Source organism: Danio rerio, chromosome 10, assembly GCF_052040795.2.
Source record: "Danio rerio strain M-AB ecotype USA chromosome 10, GRCz13ab, whole genome shotgun sequence".
In the NCBI taxonomy this organism is placed as follows: Eukaryota; Metazoa; Chordata; class Actinopteri; order Cypriniformes; family Danionidae; genus Danio; species Danio rerio.
Window position 1 is genome coordinate 12,163,215 of NC_141030.1, and position 21,684 is coordinate 12,184,898.

Below are 21,684 nucleotides of genomic sequence, written 5' to 3' on the forward strand. Positions count from 1 at the left end.
TTTCTAGTGTTTTACTTCAGTTTCTCAGGCATGGATTTGCACATTTGCTACATCTGAAATCATAGGCTGCTGCTTGTTGCCTCTCTGCCCTATCCTTCTTGGGCTTAAGTGTCCACATGTGTGGACAGCACATATTAGCTCTTAAGTGGCTATTTAAAATACTTTGAATGTTTTATATTTTGTTACAGACATACAGTGTCATCTTACAAGTCCCAAACACTATTTTTAACTGTGCATTGGTTAGAAAAAAATAGTTTTTTACTCTCTGATGGTTCAAAAGCAAGTTCAATTTTTTTAAATGTTAAATATGCATTAAAAACATTTTGGAAAAATGTTTTATGTGAATTCAGACCACGAGTCCACATATATAGACATAATTTTTCTTTAAAGGTACATCATATCAAAATATGATACTTAGATTTTTATTCTAATTAAGTTCCAATTAGCCCAAATAGCAAGAGGTTATCAGGCCCTATCAAACAATGACTCTGAAGGCAGCGTGTGTGCAAGGCACCTTGCAAAATTATAACAGCATAGCATTTTGGTGATTGCTAAGGGACTATTTGCTTTCTACAATACTAGCCTCTCACAAGAAATGCCATCAAAAGTGAAAAACTTTGGTCAAAAACAAACCATTACACGTTTTGAATGCAGGGCTTTCAGACGCAGAAATTATTTTAAAGGCTACAATACAAAATAAATTCTCAATGAGCATGACATGTAATGTTATGATCACTGTCTGGGATGTGTATGAATCACGGTTACACAAACACACACACACACACACACACACACACACACACACACACACACACACACTCAAAACCTATACCTAACATATATTCTAATGTCGTCACTGTTGGTCAACCTTTATAACAATTTATAAAAGGTAGTGATTTCACGATTTGAGTAACTGAGTGCTGTACCCAGATAGCATATGAATGTGGGACACTTTAGACAGTTATGCAGCACTGGTGGTCTTCCTTCGGCCCAGACAAAATGACTGTGTGCCTTAAGCCTAGTTCACACTACAGGATTTTAAACATCAGCAGATCAGCAGATAACTCTTTGAAGTAAAACTAACATATTTATAACACTCTGCCATTTTCTAACTATCAGTGTATTTCTTTCTGACATTGTTATTTTTTTTATTACAAAAGAACTGAGCATTTCTGCTTTAAATAACCATATTGGTCAAAATGACTGCATGCATGTCTGATACTTTTCACTGTGACTTTAAATATGTGTGCATTTTCTTGCCTAACAACTTCCTGCTAACATGAACAAAACTTTCTGATGGCAAAAACATCAATTTACTTCAGATATCTTTCAAAACAGCATATTCTGTGCAGTGAAATAGCTCCTGTTTGAAAGTGAAAATGAAAGCCAAGACCTTTAAGTGTTTTAGTATCTTAACTACATATTTATAGGCTGTATTACCAAAGATATATTATCTTTTTAGGGTAATGGTGTCATTAAATATGATGCCAGACATTCAAAGCTTAATTTTCATATCTCAATAATAGCTTTGAATGTAAATATGTTGTGACAATATGGTGTTTTATATGAGAACGGTCAGAATGAGCAGTATGGTAATTCTAATAGTTACAGAATTCTAGTTCCACTGTTAATATAGCCTACTCTCATGTCTGTACTAATGCAGAATGAAGCAAGTGCACCGATGCCCATTCTGACCAATCACAGATGTTTCTGCTGAGCTCCTGAACACACAGGCATTCAGCTCATGCTGATATGCTCTCTCATTGGCTGTAGCTCGTCACAACATCTGATCACACGTGGGGTTAAGTCGGCCGACTGCTCTGGAATATTCAGCATGCTAAATGTTGGATTTCTGTCTGCGAGGTGTCGGCGACGCGTCAGCGAGCCTCGTTGATGCGTTGTTCAGTAGTTCACACATAAAGAGCGGCGAGAGCCGAGCACCCGCAGATTTCTTGCCGATTACAGCCCGATCTGTCGGCGAGCTCGTTAACTTCCAAATCGGGCTCAAATCAGGCTTAAAATCCTTTAGTGTGAACTAGGCATTAAGTGGCCCAACCTGTACAATATTAAAAGGGAGGCATAGATTCCAATTCATATATGGACACATATATGTCACTTATGGCAAAATGTAATCTGTAATGTGAGCCTAATTTTGCCCATGTAAAAAATGGTAAATTTGGGCCAAATGACAGAGGACAAATGTGAGCCACAGTTGGCAAAAATGTGGCAGTAATTTAAGGGTAATCTGGGTCTAAACCCAAATTGGCTCACATGTGTAGGTGCAAATGTGGCCCAGTTATTTTAAAAAATATGTGTAACACTTTAAATATTAGGTATAGTAAGCTCTGGCTAATGTGGCTATGAGCCTAAAGTGGCCCAGAGAAGATATGGCAAATGTGGCCCAGTTATCTTAAAACATATGTGGACCACTTTTGCCAAATATTCCGCACAGTAAGCTCTGGCTGATGTGGCTGTAAGCCTATAGTGGCCCAGATGAGATATGGCAAATATGGGCGAGTATCTCTGGCTAAAGAGGGTGTAAGCAGTTGAGGTAAGATGTGGCAAGTATTGTACTGTTCTCCTAAAACATATGATCGGTCACTTTTGGTAAAGATAAAGTACAGTGATCATTTAATAATTATAGGGGTCAAACCATAGCTCTTTGACATGGCAGATATGGTAGTAATGGCTAGTTTGTGGCCCAGATCTGGCAAACAGGAGCAGACCACCCTAGAGCCATAATTCCATTCAGTATGTGGTCCAGATGTAAGTGTCTGGTGAGGGCCGGATCTGGGCCGGAATAAAAGCAAATTGTGGCCAAGAATAGGGTTAGTTCTGGTTCATTTGGTTAAATTCTGGTTGATATGTGGGATTGCTATGACTTAATTGTGGCCCAAATCTGGCAAACAGGAGCGCACCACCAAGTACCATCATTCCATGCGGTATGTGGGCCGTATGTAAGTGTTTGGTGTAGGCCAGATTTGAGCCCCATGAATTTTGCTAGCTGTGTATACCGTTTGCATAGCAAAGGGATAGTTCATTCAATTGATAAAAACTTACTCTCTATTTAATTAAACTCAAGTGTTGTTGTTGTTTATTGTATTGTTGACAACAAAAACAAGATACTCTGAAGAATGTAAAAAAATGGCTACTTTTCTTCCAACAGAAAAAAAAGAATGCAAGTTTTGAACCATTTGAGTTTGATTAAATTGTGTGTAAATTTTCATTTTTGGGTGAACTATCCTTTTGACCTATATAAACCTATGAATCATGAAAAATAGTGGATTTACATCATCAAATGTCAGCTTTCACTTTATTTTGTATTGTTCAACAGGAAATCTTTGCATCTTAACAACTGAAGCGTGAATACAACTAACACTTTTTGGGTTATAGAAGGCAAACACTAATCTTATCAATCAAATATTGGCTAAATGAGTGTTTGAGTTCATCAAGCTTGAATTTAAACAAATCATATGTTGGTGACCAAGCAGGATTTGTTGCTATATCGACATTTTGGTTTTCATTTCCAACAAACTTATCCCCAAACTCAACCTTTAACTACTTTTAATGGAAATAATAGGAACGAACCTTGTAATGAGAACAGCATTGTCGTGATGGGCGATCCCGTTCTCCGGGATACTGTTTCCATCTCCCTGATGAGAAAGAATGGATTTCTGCCATTTACAGAAGCTGTCTAGAGATTTGTCTGCATGATGGTTTATCTCCAAGTTGGGCTGTAACACAGAAAACCAACATAACATATCAAACATTGTTCCAGATAACTCAATCTGCTGCATGATCATTTGAAATGAAGTCACAATACAATAAAGGACACCAGTTTGTTAAGTTATTATTTTATAAACATGTAATATATATAATTTGGCTGGTACAGTGTGAATTGTAGCTCTAATGACATCATCTGAGAGGTAGTTTGATCTTTTGGTTGACTTCCCAGTCTGAGAAGAGTTATTTGACTCTTCCAAGAACTAAAAAAAACTAAAAGAAGAAAACAAAGACAAATGCCCAGGCTCTCTCATTAAAGACATTAACATAAAATCTGACAAAGTTTCCTCGAGGGACAACGTCTAGGCATATTTGTATGAATAAGGTTTAATCTTTAAAAGTGGTCAGACGATTCATGATTCCATCTGTCTTACTCAGGCTAATAAAACATCAGACTACTGTGAGATGTGTTTTTAGCTTCTAAAAATACTCTCAGCTCACACTCATTTCATGCTAATGCAGACAAAAGACTAGCACAATGAATAGCATGTGTGTGCGTGAAATTAGGGAGAAAACGTCACCCTAGTCTTGTCTTAGGAAGTACCACTGAAATACAATGAACTTTAGTTAAGCCAGAGAGCAGCTGGACACCATAGACTGTTTTAAAATCTTTTTTTTTTTTTTTTTTTGTAGAACAATACAGTAAATAGGTCAAACATTTAAGCTGAGGCAGTCACCTTGATTGTTTTTACATTTTGTATTTAAATAATATTGACCTTATTCTAAATTGCAGAAGTGCGCTTGTTTTGCGATTGTTTTAGAACTACTAATTAAGCTGCCTATGTGAGAAATAATTAGGAATAATAAATGGCAGACAACGGTCAAACTTATTGCTCTACAAACAATAGAGACAAAGCAGAATAATAAATTAATAAAAAAAAATTTCGGCTTAATGCTTTTATTTATCAGGGGTCGCCACAGCAGAACAAACCACCAACTTATCCAGCATATGTTTTAGGCAGTGGATGCCCATCTATCTGCAACCCATCACTGGGAAACTCCCATACATGCTCATTCACACACACACACACACACACACACACACACTCATACACTATAGTCAATTTTAGCATAACCAATTCACCTGTACCACATCTTTGGACTTGTGGGGGAAACCAGAGCACTCGGAGGAAACCAATGCAAACACAGGGAGAACAAGCAAACTTTACACAGAAACGCCTACTGACTCGAACCAGCGACCTTCTTACTGTGAGGCAAACATGCTACCCACTGCACCACCGCGTCACCAAAGCAGAATAATATAATAAGAAAATATCAGTTTGCAACATCAATCAGCAGAACAAGCTGTTTTTAACGTCTAAAAATCTATAGAAGTGAATGAGATCAAAGGTCTTGAGCCAAAAAGATTCAAATGGCTGCTCGTACACAAAGAATAAGCCCAATAAAACCCATATAAAACCATCCACTGACATGTCTTAAATGTGTGTATATTTGATTCTAACACTGTCATTTTATTAAAATGACAAAACACTATTCTGAGTTGTGAGTATTTCTGTCTTGATTGGCCATAATAGTGCACTATACTACCTGCCTTTGAATATGCTTTTCTCTACTGCCTAGCTAACAAAAACTTACTGATAGCAAAAAAAAAAATAACTTTACTTTAGACATGTCTTTTAAATCTTCCAAAACCAACATTTGTTTTTCGTTCATTTATGATTGCGGTAAAGAATAAGGTATGCACCTTCAGAAGCAGTCTAGCAACTCGTACACAATTATAAGCTATATTACAAAAAATATTATATTTTATATGGTAATGGCTTTATAAAATATGACGACAGACATACAAAGCTTTATTCTGCAACCTCAAAAAAAGCTTTGAATGTAAATATGATGTGAAAAAAAAAATTTATGGTCAAAAGGACAGATATGGCTATTCAAGTAGTTACAGAATTCAGGTAGTTCCTCTTCCTCCATCTTGCAAACGTTCTGCACTTGATACGAACAGTGCCACTGATACACTCTGCTCCACACTAGCATCATGTCTAGACAAACTATGTCCTCTTATATCCTGGCCAGCCCGTGCCAGTCCTCCTGCACCCTGGCTCTCGGATGTTCTTCGTGAGCATCGCTCAAAACTTCGGGCTACATAGACAATTTGGTGAAAAACTAAAAATCCTGAACAGCTCATAACATACCAAACTCTTCTGTCTTCTTTCTCGGCTGAGGTTACTTCTGCAAAGCAGACATACTTCCGCCAGAAAATAAACAATGAAACCAATCCTCGCCTACTTTTTAAAACATTTTTCTCCCTCCTCTATCCCCCTCCTCCACCCGCATCCTCCACACTTACTGATGACTTTGCCACAGTCTTTTGCACCAAAACTGAAAAAATCAGAGCTCAATTTGCTGCACCTACAACAAACACGCAAGATACACCACCAACACCACACACACTTACACTTTTTTTCTCAGCTCTCTGAGTCTGAGGTGTCCAAACTCTATCTAGCCATGCAACCACCTGTCCACTTGATCCCATTCCCTCTCATCTCTTGCAAGCCATCTCTCCTGCAGTCATACCAACACTGACCCACATAATTACCACATCTCTTGACTCTGGTTTATTCCCCACCTCATTTAAGCAGGCTAGGGTAACCCCACTGCTAAAGAAACCCAACCTGGACCAAATGCTACTTGAAAACTACAGATCAGTATCCCTGCTTCCATTCATGGCCAAGATTCTGGAGAAAGTAGTGTTCAATCAAGTCCTGGACTTTCTTACTCAAAACAACCTCATGGACAACAAGCAATCTGGCTTTAAGAAAGTCCACTCAACTGAGACTGCCCTGCTCTCGGTCGTGGAGGATCTCAGACTGGCTAAAGCAGACTCTAAATCATCGGTCCTCATCTTGCTGGATTTATCAGCTGCTTTTGACACTGTAAACCACCAGATTCTGATATCTACGCTTGAGTCACTGGGCGCTGCAGGCACTGTTATTCAATGGTTCAGATCTTACCTCTCTGACAGGTCATTCAGGGTGTCTTGGAGGGGAGAGGTGTCCAACCTACAGCATTTAAACACTGGGGTACAGCAAGGCTCTGTTCTTGGGCCACTTCTCTTCTCCATCTACACAACATTTCTAGGACCAGTCATCCAGAAACATGGATTTTCCTACCACTGCTAAGCTGATGATACCCAGCTATACCGCACTTTTCACCCTGACGATCCCTCGGTTTCACGTTGCATCTTAGCCTACCTGTCGGACATTTCACACTGGATGAAAGATCATCATCTTCAGCTTAACCTTGCGAAAACGGAAATACTTAAAGTTTCTGCCAACCCGACTTTACACCATAACTTTTCACTCCAGATGGATGAGGCAACCATTACTGCATCAAAAATGGTGAAAAGCCTTGGAGTAACGATTGATGACCAACTAAACTTCTCTGACCACATTTCTAGAACTGCTCGATCTTGCACATTCGCACTCTATAACATCAGAAAGGTCCGACCCTACCTATCTGAACATGCAGCTCAACTCCTTGTTCAAGCTCTTGTTCTCTCTAGATTGGATTACTGCAACTCTCTACTAGCGGGGCTTCCAGCTAACTCTATCAAACCTCTTCAGCTACTCCAGAACGCAGCAGCACGAGTAGTCTTTAATGAACCTAAAAGAGTACACGTCACTCCGCTACTCACCCATATGCACTGGCTGCCAGTTGCTGCTCGCATCAAATTCAAAGCTCTGATGTTTGCCTACAAAGCGACCTCTGGCTTTGCCCCTTCTTATCTGCTCTCACTTCTGCAGATGTATGTGCCCTCCAGAAACTTGCGTCCAGTGAATGAACGTCACCTCATGGTTCCATCCCAAAGAGGGAAGAAATCACTTTCCTGAACTCTCGCATTCAATCTACCCAGTTGGTGGAATGAACTCCCTAACTGCATCAGAAAGGCAGAGTCACTTGCTGTCTCCAAGAAACGACTAAAAACTCAACTATTTAGTCTATACTTCACTTCCTAGTCTGCAATTGCCTTTCTGGCTATACCACTAACTGTACTAAAAAAAAAAAAAAAAAAAAAAAAAACATTACTAATGCTTTTCTTTTTAGACTTGACACACCTGAAACTTGCCTACAGCACTTATTCATTATTGCTCTTATAGTTGTGTAAATTGCTTCCTTGTCCTCATTTGTAAGTCACACTATATGAACATGATTAAACAATCTATGGTTAGTGTAACTGTGATTAAACTATCTAAGTGTAGTGTAATAAATATATATTTGAAGCCAGAATTGTTAGCCCCCCTTTTAATTTTTTTTCTTTTTTAAATATTTCCCAAATGATGTTCATTAGAACAAGGAAATTTTTACAGTATGTCTGATGATATTTTTTCTTCTGGAGAAAGTCTTATTTGTTTTATTTCAGCTAAAATAAAAGCCATTATAAGGTCAGAATTCTTAGCCCCTTTAAGCTGTTTTTTTTTCCGATAGTCTACAGAACAAACCATCGTTGTACAATAACTTGCCTAATTACCCTAAATATTGAACCTGCCCAGTGAACCTAATTAACCTAGTTAAGCTTTTAAATGTCACTTTAAGCTGCATAGAAGTGTCTTGAAAAATATCTAGTAAAATATTATTTACTGTCATCATGGCAAAGATTAAATGAAACCAGTTATTAGAAATTAGTTATTAAAACTATTATGTTTAGAAATGTGTTGAAAAAAAAATCTTCTCTCCGTTTAACATAAAATAGGGGAAAAAATTAACAGGGGGGCTAATTTTGACTTCAACTGTATATATATATATATATATATATATATATATATATATATATATATATATATATATATATATATATATATATATATATATATATATATATATATATATATATATATATACGAATCTCGGATAGCACGATTTCACAAGACTTTGCTTGGGCGGGTGAGAAGTAACCATAACCAAGTATAAGAGCAGATGCTGCTACAACTGCAGTACACAAATTAACCATGCGATGGAATAGCACTTTAGATATGCTTAAAGTCACAAATGTCGAGTTGAGGCATGAAATATTCCTATTTTAGTTGTATTATTGAAGTGCAGTACAGACATGTAAACTCCCTAATCAAACTATTACTGTCAAGTACAACTTTTAGACGCATTTTGCAACAGTATAAGCCATGCATACACAGCTGTTTGATACAATTACCAGCACCTACCAAGTCAGTAAAGCACCACAAGCACACAAATCTCTACACAGTGAACTCCTATAGACACACACACCTGTCATCATCATCATTTATGTCCTTTCAGTCCTCACATCCAGAGTTTGTCCGGTCAGTAAAGTTTATAAAAAATACTTGCAATGTTTGTATGTCCTTTATGGCATTATTCATTAAAATAGAAGTAACATAACATTCACTACAAACTTATTTAAAAAGCACCTGAATAGTTTTGCTGACTTTTTTCCATTCATATATTTCATCACTGAGAATTAAAAAAATAGTATAAAAATCTCGTCTCGTCTCATCGCGTCTCGTTCTCGTAAAGTGACTTGCCTCGTCTTGTGGAGTGTCTTGTCACACCCCTAATATATATTAATAAGGTTATTCAAAACTCTAAAATGATAATTTCTTTCATCAGTACAACGTTGTTTTATTTTAATTGATTTATTAAATACACTGACCTAACAGAGCAATCACACTAGAATTTGTTTTAATTAAGCTAAACAGGCCTAGCATGTACACAAACTAAGATTTCTGAACCACCTACATAGTAAATAAAAGCACTCACCTGATCTTCTGTCAGAACAATCAGTCGAGTTACAATTATGTTCACAACGTTTCCAAGACTGGCATCACGGTAAAGTTTGGCAACCTGACCTCCAGAAAAGAAGAAAAGACACAAAGTCAGCCAAATGCCGTTTGAGATCTTCAGATTTACCATTAATATAGGACGACACACACATTTGTAATGAACACTGCATGAGAAAAGCAGGACCAAACTTACAATGTTCATAACAGACAGTATGTAGTGCTCAATGTCTTTGCGCCCGTGGTAGCCAACCATCATTTTGTCAGCCACGACTAGAGTTTCCACAAAGCGTTCAGAACTGACAGAACGGCGCTGACGGTGGGCACCCATTAAACTGTCGACACCTAGGACTGGGAAGTCTGGGTTTAATTTAGGATTGGTATTGTAGAATTGTGTTCTGTTCACTGTGAGGTCTGGAGAAAACAAACAAACAAACAAAAAAAAAAAAAAAAACGAATTCATTCGCCCCGTATAGAAATCGGATCAATGGATTATTAATGCAAATTACATACATGACATAGAATCGATTTCTCAAAAACAAGGCTCTCTGAAATTTTTCCCAATATTGATGACAGATGTGACAGATGTCATGCACCAAGTGTAGTTTAAGTTATATGTTCTTTTAGTGCCCTATGATACGGAATTACTGGATTAATTATTTTACAATTTTGTCTAAGTTGTTGCAGGTACACATAGACCCATCCCCTTATATAGCCATTTTTGGGGTTCCAAAATATTTGGTCCCAGTTCAGTTCTAAACAATTTGATATTTTGGCCTTTACCTCATTATTAGTTAAGCGTCATATTTTACTTCACTGAAAATCAAACTAGCCTGTGGATGCAGATACACTCTCCTACAGAATCATCCCAATCAATCTAAAATGATCAATTCTTCCCAAAATATTTGGTAAAATTGTATAATTTCACAGTATAGTATAAAATAGTATGTAGTACAAAATATAGTATAAAAATACATAAGTTAAAATAGATATAAGTAAATGTTGCATATATGACATACAAATATGAACTTGTATGTCATATGTCATATCAGATTTCTATATGGTGCAGTTCTATCCATACCAAAAATGTAGTACTTCAGAACAGATCTTCACTCAGCATTTATGCAAAGTCTGTTTGCAGAGATTTCTAGCCAAACCTGAACCACTAACCATCATTTCCTAAACTCCTATCTATAGCTTTTTATGTCACAGTGTGGCCAAATGGAGGTTTACCAACCTGAAACACCACAGCTGAACTCCTTGCTCGGCTCTTGTGGAGAAGGAATAGATGTCTTTTTATAAATAACATGTGGTTGTCCTTCGTGGTTGACATCACTGAAATTTCTGGATATGTTTTTTAATGGCTCTATTAAATATTGCTCATCCTCTGTGGTTATGACACCATGCTTGATAAGAAAAGAGAAAAAGAAGGGTTACACAAAAAGCACAAAGGAGAAAAAAAAACAAGAAAATCTTTTCATTGACAGGCTTTGAAATATTCCATCTGCAATGTCAAGCACTAGGTTGTAAATTAACACACTTTAATGACCGTATCACATGCTTATAATCTCTACAAATAGTTCATGCTGTAAAAATGCATACCAGAAAACAGATAGCTATAACTCATGTTATTTCAAGTAATTCATAAGCAAGCAAACGCAAAACATACCACAATACAAATCAATGAGATAAATCACTTATAAACCGCAGACTACATAAAGAACAACACCGTAATTACTGGGACAGGAACCAAAGCACACAGACCTGCGCCCTTGAACACCCCCAATTTAACATAAATTTAAAAAGTGCCACAGAAATGTGTTCATAGAAAAAGAAAGAGGAAAAAAAATTCTGGCATGTTCTCAGAGTCTGTAAAACTCCACAATGAGACCAATTAAATCTTTACAGAGAAATTGCAAACGCTGCTCACACAAAACAAAAGAGCAGTTGATATAAGCCTTATGCTGTGTGATGCACGGCAAAAATTGCTGAGGCATTCAAAGGAATGTTTTTCCATTTTTGGTTTCCATAAAATGACTGAGGCAACGCAGAGTTCTCAATTTATGAAGTACGGCGAGCCAGTGCTTTTGGCTGCAACAATAATAATATAACATTTTAGCATTGCTGCAACTGACTAGTGATCCATTCCCACTAAATTCTGATTTCTAGTACGCAGAAAATGCTATTTGTTTCTATTTTACTTACAAAAACTTGAAACTGCTAAGTTGACTTAACTTAACTTGCACAATTATACACATAATTCATTTACTCAATCATTTTAGGGCAATAGGTTTACTCACTTTTTTAAGTAAAGTCAACTAATCACTTTTTAAAATGTACAACACTTGGTAAGATTTAATTTGAAGGTCCCTATTGCACATTTTAATGACCAAAAGTTGCATTGCAACTACATACCAATAAATTCTCATTTAAGTAGTAGACTATAGAATTAATTAGTAGAATTAATTCTCATTTGAGTATCAATAGATGTTTAAGGACTTAACCCGCATGGCATAAATTGCTGTTATAGGAGGAAAAAAATATTACTGGGTGCTTGGGTGTCTTAGGGGTATAATAAATCAATCATAAAATTTGCTCCCCCTCGTCCAATGCATTTGAATGGAAACATAGCTAATGTGACTCTTCATGCTTGCTGTTGAAAAAAACTTAAAAAAACTTAAAACTGCTAAGCTGACTTACCTTAATTTGTACAATTATAAACATAATTAATTTACTGAATCATTTTAAGGCAATAGGTTTACTCACGTTTTAAAATAAAAATCCACTAATCACATTTTAAAACGTATTATTCCAAACTTGGCAAGACTTTATTTTGATGGTCCCTGTGGCACATTTTGTTGACTAAAAGTTGCATTGCAACTACATGCCAATTACTTCTCATTTGAGTATTAGTAGACTGTTTACCTAATATCTGCTGATAATCGCACCTTCAACTTTTAACTGACTATAAGTAACTTTCCAAGTACATGGTGACTCACTTATCCTAAGCCTAACCTTAACCCAAACCTAACAGTCTACGTATAATCTAATGAGAATTATTTGGCATGCAGATGCAACTTAATTTCAACAAACGGACCATCAAAACCCCAAACTTCTGTTTAAATAAAGGTGGGACATGAAAATGTACAACATTTATAATGAAAAGTTATAGTAATTTGTGTGAAAGGACCTTACATTCACAAATGTTAGAGTTTCATTACAAAGTAACATTCTCTATTATTGGACTGTCACTGGCATGTAAATACAGTTATTCTTTTGTAATTTCCACAAATCTGTTTTAATGATATCTTTAAACTTTACATTAAAGTTGGAAAATTGGAAAACAGATGTTTGAGGACTTAACCTGCATGGCATGAATTGTTGTTTTAGGAGGAAAAAAATATTTCACCCATATTTCTGGATGCTTGGGGGTTCCTTATAATCAATCATAAAATGTGCTACCCCTAGTCCAACGCATCTTTAAATGGAAACATAGCTAATTTGACTCTTCAAGCTTGCTGTTGGAGGAAATGAGCCAAACTGCTCAATTCCGTTCTTTACCTTCATTTCAAGAGTTCACACTTAACTGATACTTGATAATAAAGCATGTTTGGCATGATGTCCCGAGAGACTGCCAGAGCTCATAAGAACCTCGAGTCAGGGGCTCCCCTCCTTTTACAGGGTGACAGGGGAGTTTGAGCTCAGGTAAATATCAAAAAGTCCCCTGCTTGTGAACGTGTTAGGCAAAGCTAAGAGATATAGTTTGTCCTATGATGCCAGTTTGGATTAGTCATTTTATTTATATTGTATGTCTTTGGACGGTGGGTGGAAACCTGAGAACCCGGTGAAAACCCACACGAGGAGATAACATGCAATTTCCACTCAGAAACGCCGACTGTTCTTGTTGTGAGGCAACAGTGCTAACCACTGGGCCACAGTGCCACCCTATTAGGAGAAGGGGGAGGAGTAGGGGTATGAAGCTGATGCTGGACCAGCCACAATCATGAGCATGTGATGCTCTCAAAATTACTTAATGAATAAACCACACATAATGCTTAAACGTCCATTTCCTGTGAGTAAAATACAGTATAGCAGATAATATTAATAGTATGGTGATTACTAGCCTGCCCATTGACTTGTGTCCTCTGTAGTGGACATTGCGTTTTCATGAATTTTCTTTGAAATGTTACTATAATTTGTACTGTTCAGAGAGCATCCTGGGCTTTCTAGTAATATGTCATTTGATTGGCTGGCATGCTAGGAACCCCTTCTTACACTGCACCCAAAATGGCTTACATACAAAAAAGCACATTTTACTGGAAAGAGAAAGGCATATAAAATGTAGCTTTTTAAATGTTTTTTACTTTTATTATTACACACATATATTTGTTTATTAAAGTGTCAGGAATAACACATTTAGCTTTCAAAGCTGTTAACTTGTTTGTGTTTCAAAATATCATCTTTTTTTAAATGTCCACTATAGTGGACATCAGGACCATTTTAATTTAATTAATGACTGCATGATGTAGGAGGCAGTACTGAAGCAGAGATGATTGTTTATAAAATAGTTGAGGGACTCTGATTTAAAGTTTGACAATCAGACAATTAGAGAATTAGAGACAATTAAAGAATGACAATCAGTTTTATATCATTTTTGTTAAACTTGTTTTGGATTAACATTACTTCTTTCTTTTTTTTGAGTTCGGCTCTCTTTTAGACTTAACTGTTTCAGAAATTTGAATAAAAAAGGAAAAAATGTTTTTGTTACATTAATCTTAGAATAATATAATTTTACAGCCATATCCTGTACAGTTTTGTTGTCTGAGTGGTGGTTGTTTTGCTAAAATGGTCCTGTGGTCCACTACAGTGGACATGCTGTAAAATTAAAAATAAAAACAGAATGTAAAAACCCTAAATTGTAGAATTTTTTAAACCCAAAGGATGTAGGAAATCACAGACAAAAAAAAAAATCTTTGGGTCTTAAGAGGATATTTGCCCATTTCCTTCCATAACATACTAACAGCAGAATGTTGCCCCGAGGCAACAAATGAAAAAATACCATTTTAGTATATAGATAATAACAAAAGGTGTCTTTTCTCAATCAAAAATGCTTTATATGACCATAACCATGACCATCACATTTTTTTTTTAATTTGAAGACATTTAAATTTAAATATGTTAAATAGTGAAATCTATCTTACATTCATCTAGCAGTGTGTTCAAAATAGCTCTTTTGCCCCAGAAAAAAAGGGGACCTCAAGTTATTATTAGACTTTGTTTGTGATATTTTACTTTTGTTTTCTTTGTTGTTTCCAGGGCCAAAAAGTGGTTTGTTGCTTATGGGCAGGATCTAATTATAATTCGTCCCCTTAGTCCTTCCTTTGACCTTCCTTCGTTTTCAATGAAGGGGTAGGGGTGTATAGCCCTTGAAAGGAGATTTCCCAGAATACAACATCAACAACGCAACATGGCTGCCTATGGGAGTCAGCAGATGTGCAAATAAGTATTTTTTTGCCATTATTGAGACTTTTTATAACAAACAAGCATATTTTTTTAATACAGGGGTGTCCAAAATTGGTCCTGGAGGGCCAGTGTCCTTCAAAGTTTAGTTTCAACCCCAATCAGACACACCAAGGCAAGCCAATCAAGCTCTTTCTAGGCTTTTTAGAAACATCCTTGCAGGTGTGTTGAGGCAAGTTGAAGCTAAAATCTGCAGGACACAGACCCTCCAGGAATGAGTTTGGACACCCTTTTTTAATACATTCATAACTTTACAGTCATGACATTAACACCTGTATAGTATTCCCACAACATATTTTCACATCTGTCACTTGATGACTCAAATAGCCTGTCAGAAAAGTCTAGTGGATGGGAATGACCTTTTTACAGTGTCTGGTATAACGTTAATGTTGTTTTCTGGAGTTTCCACAGATAAATATGGCCACGATGTAAATGCACAGTACAGTTACGAAAAAATAGATTGGGATTGGGCCTTAATTTACAGCATTTAAGACAAGTAATGATTTACAATGGTCATCTTGTCCCTCAGTTTGTAGTAGACTCAAATAAGTTTACATGCAATGGATGTCTATAAGGAAGAACAGCAGAAAAGATGAATTTGAATAAATTGCTGTTGCAACGTGAAGCCTTTTGGATTTTCACTTTAGACACATTGTCTCCAAAAGGTTTAAATTAGGAGTTTGACATTCGTCCTTTTCTTTAATATTCTTTAATAATTTCTTAATGTTTAATGTGTTTCCTAGAGATGGTTGCGGCTGTAAGGGTATCCGCTGTGTGGAAATGTGCTGGAGGAGTTGGTGGTGGACCGTGGCGGTCCTGAATTAATAAGGGGACTAAGCTGAAAAGAAAATGAATGAATGATGAATGAATGAATTAGGGGTTTGGTTTAAAGTTTTTTGGCTAGATTTTGTTGTATAGTCTGGTGTATCCTGGTACATTATTTTCTTTATATATAAATATATAATAATTTATATATAAAATCATTTGTGATGTAATATTATGGTTTATTTTTTTGGATTTTCACTTGAAATATCATATTTATGAATGAGTGTGCATGTATGTATGTATGTATATGTGGACATATATGCAAGAGGATATTATGTGATCCGGAAATGTACAAAATTGAGCACCTGATTGTGATGATCACTGTCAGCTTTTTTAATTTAATAAATTTGTATTTTTGGAGCTTTTGTGTTGCCGCCTTTGATAAATATTTAATTTGCACCTTTTGCGTTTTCTGGCTGAGCACCCAGTTAAGAGGGATGCGCGTGCTTTTGTACAATTTTCCATCACTTGTTTCTCATCCAATACTTCAAAATGCACATTAATGATGGAAAACCTAGCTAGTTACCTTAATAATATAAGTGAAGTCTGCAACGAGGCTCAGCAAAACTGGACAACAGAAGATTGGAAATGGGTTGTCTAATCTAATAAGTCTTGATTAATGTTGTGACATTTGAATGGTAGATACAGATTTAGACATAAACCACAAGAAAGCATGGATTCATCACGTCTTGTATCAGTAGTTCAGGCTGTGTAATGGTGTAAGGGATATTTTCTTTTTTGGCACAGATTAAGCATCATTGAAATGCCTACCATTAAATTGCTGCTAATTATGTCCTTACTTTTATGAATACAGTGAACTCATCTTGGGATACTACTTGGAAAATGAAAACATGTCATTTCACAACGCTCAGATAATTTCAAGCTGGTTTCTTGAAGATGACAGTGAGTCTCTAAACTCAAATGACCTCTGCAGACATTTGATCTCAGTAGTAGAGCACCTTCGGGATGTGCTGGAAAAGGAGATTCACATCATGAATATGCAGTCAACAAATCCGCAACAACTGCATGTACCAGAACCTCTGATGAATGTTTTCAGCACCTTACTAAATCTAGGCCACAAAGAAAAGAGGCGATACTAAAAACAAAAGGGGGCCCTACTCAACACTAGCAACGTGTACCTAATAAAATGGCCAATGAGTGTATATAGAATATACTTCTTTTAACAGTTGAGGAGTTCAGGTAAAGCTATCTACTGGCTCAACATTTACTGAACTCCTAAAACTATAGGTCTGAAAGTGGTTTAGAAAGAAGGTTTTGTGTTTGCACGCAGACTCCGTGGCTGCAGGAAATGCTTCAGGACCAGCAGAGCCACTCTAAATTCTCATAGATTTATGCGAGGGTGCTGCTGATACCAGGGTGGAATCCAATATCGAGGCCTGTCCTCCCACATGAACACACCAGTTTAAGGTAATTGCACAGTGCCGGATCTCTTGGGAATTTTCCCTTCAGTCGCTCGTCAACTTAAAGACACAACATGCACAAATGCAATCTAGCTTCCAGTGTCAGGGAAGCAACTTTAAAGCTGAGGCCTGCCAAGATACAAGCTACTCATAATATAAATTATTTAAACTACAGTCAAGCTACCACTTTGAAAAAGTAGTTACCATTGAAGTTATTTAAAGGAATAGTTCAGTTTACTTATGTCATTGCAAGTATTAATGAAAGATTTATATATATATATATATATATATATATATATATATATATATATATATATATATATATATATATATATATATATATATGTGTGTGTGTGTGTGTGTGTGTGTGTGAGTGTGTGTGTGTGTGTGTGTGTGTGTGTGTGTGTGTGTGTGTGTGTGTGTATATATGTATATATTTTTTCTTTTTTCTTTTTTGTGAACCTGGAATACAAAAGCAGTCATAAGTGTAAATTTTTCAAATTTTTCATTTCTAAATCAGCCAATTGCTGAATAACGGAAGTTTTATAAACTAATTTCGAGAGGAGCACATGATATGATTGATTACGGCTGGCTACTCATCTGTGATCATTGATCAGTAATAATTCAATCAGATTGATTCAAGCTCACAAAAAATAGACCGATTTGACCCCTCTGCCTTATCTTCATTTCCTCCCTTTTCCAGGAGGAGCTCTCGAGACCTACCTGATCTCGATCCCCCTATATATGTTTCAAGAGGTCACACTTAGCTGATGATTGATTTTAAATCATGTTTGGTATGCTGTTCCGGGAGAGAGCCCTGAGCACATAAGATCCTCGAGCCCAAGGCTCCCTCCCATTGCAGGGTGAGAGGGGAGTTTCAGGTAGATCTCAAAACTCCCCTGATGTAGTAGCTAATGAAGAGATAGTGGTTGCTCTTAAGAGATAACGACTTACTAATAGCATCCCTATAGTGCTGATTTGGATTAGTCAATTAACAGGTTGCAAGTTTTTGGGTGGTGGGATTAAACCAGGGGACCCAGAGAAAACCCACATAAACACGGGGAGAACGTGTAAATGCACACAAACGCTGGCTGGCTTGGTAATGACTAGACTAGTGATGTTCTTGCTTTGAGGCAACAGTGCTAAGCACTGGGCCACCATGCCACCCATCTTGGAAAGGAGGAGGAATACGGGTGGAAGGGCGGACTCTTCTAAATAAAGATGGCTGTGATTTGGAAAATATCGTGGTGGGACGTTTCATTTTGTTTGGAAATTAAAATTGAGTTTGATGTCAGAACCCAACATCAGGCCAACAACAGTGTCCAATGTCAGACAAATGTTGCATTTTGGTTACTTTCCATTGAAAATATGAACGTCTAATGATTTTGCAGCTTGACGTGTTGTGGACATTACCACTATGACGTTATCAGGCGTTGGATTTTGGTTGCCATACCTGATGGATAAATGGCAATATTTGATGTCAATATGAAGTTGGTTTAAGCCCAGCTAGCAAAATTTATGTGGCTCAAATCCGGCCCACATACCGCATGGAATGATGGCACTCAGGCAGTCCACTCCTGTTTGCCAGATCTGGGCCACAATTAAGCTGTAGCAATATCATGTATTAGCCAGAGTTCAACCAAATGAACCAGAACTGACCCAGTTCTGTTCTTTTATTCTGGCCCTGATCTGGCCTATCACTTCTAATAATGGATTAATCATTGGTAACCACCAATGAATTATAAGATTTCATCACAGGCTGTGACTCACTTCATTTTGTTTGTTGTAATAAACAAACTTTACAAGCAAAGTTCATAAGAGTTACAGCAGCCCAAAAAAAAAAATATGTTAAGAAGTTCAGGGCTATGAGCCTAACTAAAGCAAACACTTTTCTCCATGATGGTGACTTTAGTATATGTGGTCCACATGTGTTTTAAGATAACTGGGCCACATTTGCACCTAAACGTGTGAGCCACTTAGGTTTAGACCCAGATTATCCTTTAAATGAGTATGCCACTATTTTCGCATTTGTCCTTAGTCATTTGGGCCAAATTTATCATTTTACACATGGGCCACATTGGGCTCACATTGAAATTTTGCCATAAGTGCCATATCTTTGCCGTAAATGGCCCATAAATTAATTTGAATCTTTGGCCCCCTTTGGCATTGTACAGGTGGGCCACTTAAGGCTCACATTCATTTTGTCTGGGCTGAAGGAATACCACCTGTCTAATGAACATCTAATGATTTTGCAGCTTGACGTGTTGTGGACATCACCACTATGACGTTTATCAGGTGTTGGATTTTGTTTGCCATACCTGATGGATATATGGCAGTATTTGATGTCAATATGAAGTTGGTTTAAGCCCAGCTAGCAAAATTCATGTGGCTCAAATCCGGCTACCTAAAGTGGCCCACATTCGTATGCTATTTGGGAGATGTTAGCTCGAAGTTGGATTTTGGTCACTTTCCAACACAACCAGGAATCGACAACACTGGAGACCAAAATCTAACCTACAGTAACATCAACATCTTATGACGTTGCGTGTGAGCTGGGTAATGACAATTTTTTTTAGGTGTGGAGTTTGTTGTCAAGCCAACTTACACTGTCAAACTGATTTATTAAACTCACAAGTGTGATCTAATACTACAATACTCATTTTGTATCACAGGAAGCTGGTTTTCACAGCAACTGTTCAAGTGTTTTTTTTTTTTAAATGCTCAGCATGAGATAGGAATCAGCTGGGAGCAGGCTTGCAGGTGTGGGAGGGATTCAGGCTCGATGTGGAGAGACAGCTAAGCTAATATTTTGCTGTCACTCAGCAGTCACTTTAACAGTGAGCAGAAGCAGCCGTGTACACAGACACAGGGACATAGATAAGAAATCTGGCAGCAACACAGACGGGGTGTTTTAAGCTCTAGCTTGATTTTTTTGAAACTGTAGAAGCTTTGTTAATGTGATGCAGACATGCTGACTCATTCTGAAAGCTGACCTGAGGCTTTACAGTCAATCTGCTGGAGATGGACAATGAACTACGTTTTTCAGTGTTTAAAAACCCAAATTTCTTACAAAACTGATTTCTAAGGGAAACTGATAAAAAACAATCCTAATCTTAGCTTTGAACTCATCTGTTCACATTATTTTAACTTAATTTGAAAACAATCTTGATTAATAGCAAAGTTTGTGCAGAAAAAAAGTTTATTATTTTCTTATATTTGGACGCTCGATTTGAACACTCTTTTATATGATCAAAAATCAATTTCAGCAGAAGCAATAACATATTGAAGAGGGTAGGACATATCAAATACTACAGAGCATTTGATTGGTCAGAAAAATTTATAAGAAAAATGAAGTATGAGGTGATGTCAACCCCTGATGCTGTTTAGAAAATTGAACTGATCAGTAGGCCTGTCATAATAATCAATATATTGACTTATCACACAACACATGGACATAACCTCAATAATTTTTGATGATGCAATATATCGCCCCTTACATAAAAAACAACTCTAGCAACATTTTACCCTCAACCTCAACAACCTCTCTTTCTCTCTCTATATATAGTTGAAGTCAGAATTATTAGCCCCCCTTTGATTTTTTTTCTTTTTTAAAAATTCTTCTGTAGAAAGTCTTATCGTGTTTTAATTTGGCTAGAATAAAAACAGTTTTTATTTATTTTTAAAAACCATTTTAATGTCAAAATTATAAGCCCCTTTAAGCTATTTTTTTGCTGTGTACAGAACAAACCATCGTTATACAATAACTTGCCTAATTAGCCTAACCTGCCTAGTCAACCTAATTAACCTAGTTAAGCCTTTAAATGTCACTTTAAGCTGTATAAAAGTGCTTTGAAAAATGTCTAGCACTATATTTTCATCACGGCAAAAATAAAAAAAAACAGTTATTAGGAATGAGTAATTAAAACTATTATGCTTAGAAATGTGTTAAAAAATTCTCTGTTAAACAGAAATTAGGGAAAAAATAAACAGGGGGGGCTAATAATTCAGACATAATATATATATATATATATATATATATATATATATATATATACAGCTGAAGTCTGACTTTTTTTATTTTAACGGTAAAAGTCTGTAAATCTACAGTGAAAAACTGTTAAACGATTAACAGCTAATTTCAGTGCAAAATACGGAAAATAGCTGTAACAGATCTAACCTTCGTTTTCGAGAAACTAATCAGAGTGTCTGAAATCTAACCACACACCCTCATTTACTAGTCCCTAAATTAGTTATTTAGTTTAGTGCACTAGACAAAGTGAAACGAACAAGAAATAAAACTACAGACACAGCCTCGCACCAAACCAACTGAATTAAAACAGAGAATTAAACAACTCCAT

The 21,684-nt window shown here is 36.6% G+C and overlaps 1 protein-coding gene across 7 annotated transcripts in view; it reads right to left on the reverse strand.

Moving 5' to 3' along the window:
* adamts6 (ADAM metallopeptidase with thrombospondin type 1 motif, 6) overlaps positions 1-21,684 on the reverse strand; it is a 184,262-nt gene that overhangs the window by 150,229 nt on the left and 12,349 nt on the right. For 4 of the 7 annotated variants that reach the window (XM_087270247.1, XM_087270245.1, XM_087270246.1 and 1 more), the window contains 4 exons: positions 10,798-10,966; positions 9,757-9,974; positions 9,541-9,624; positions 3,589-3,734 (listed from right to left, as the gene is read on the reverse strand). In XM_087270247.1, the coding sequence (XP_087126373.1) occupies positions 3,589-3,734; positions 9,541-9,624; positions 9,757-9,974; positions 10,798-10,966 (617 nt within the window). Of the gene's footprint in view, positions 1-3,588; positions 3,735-9,540; positions 9,630-9,756; positions 9,975-10,797; positions 10,967-21,684 lie in introns of all 7 variants that reach the window. The other 3 variants (XR_015500852.1, XM_087270249.1, XM_087270248.1) reach the window with 1 other exon arrangement.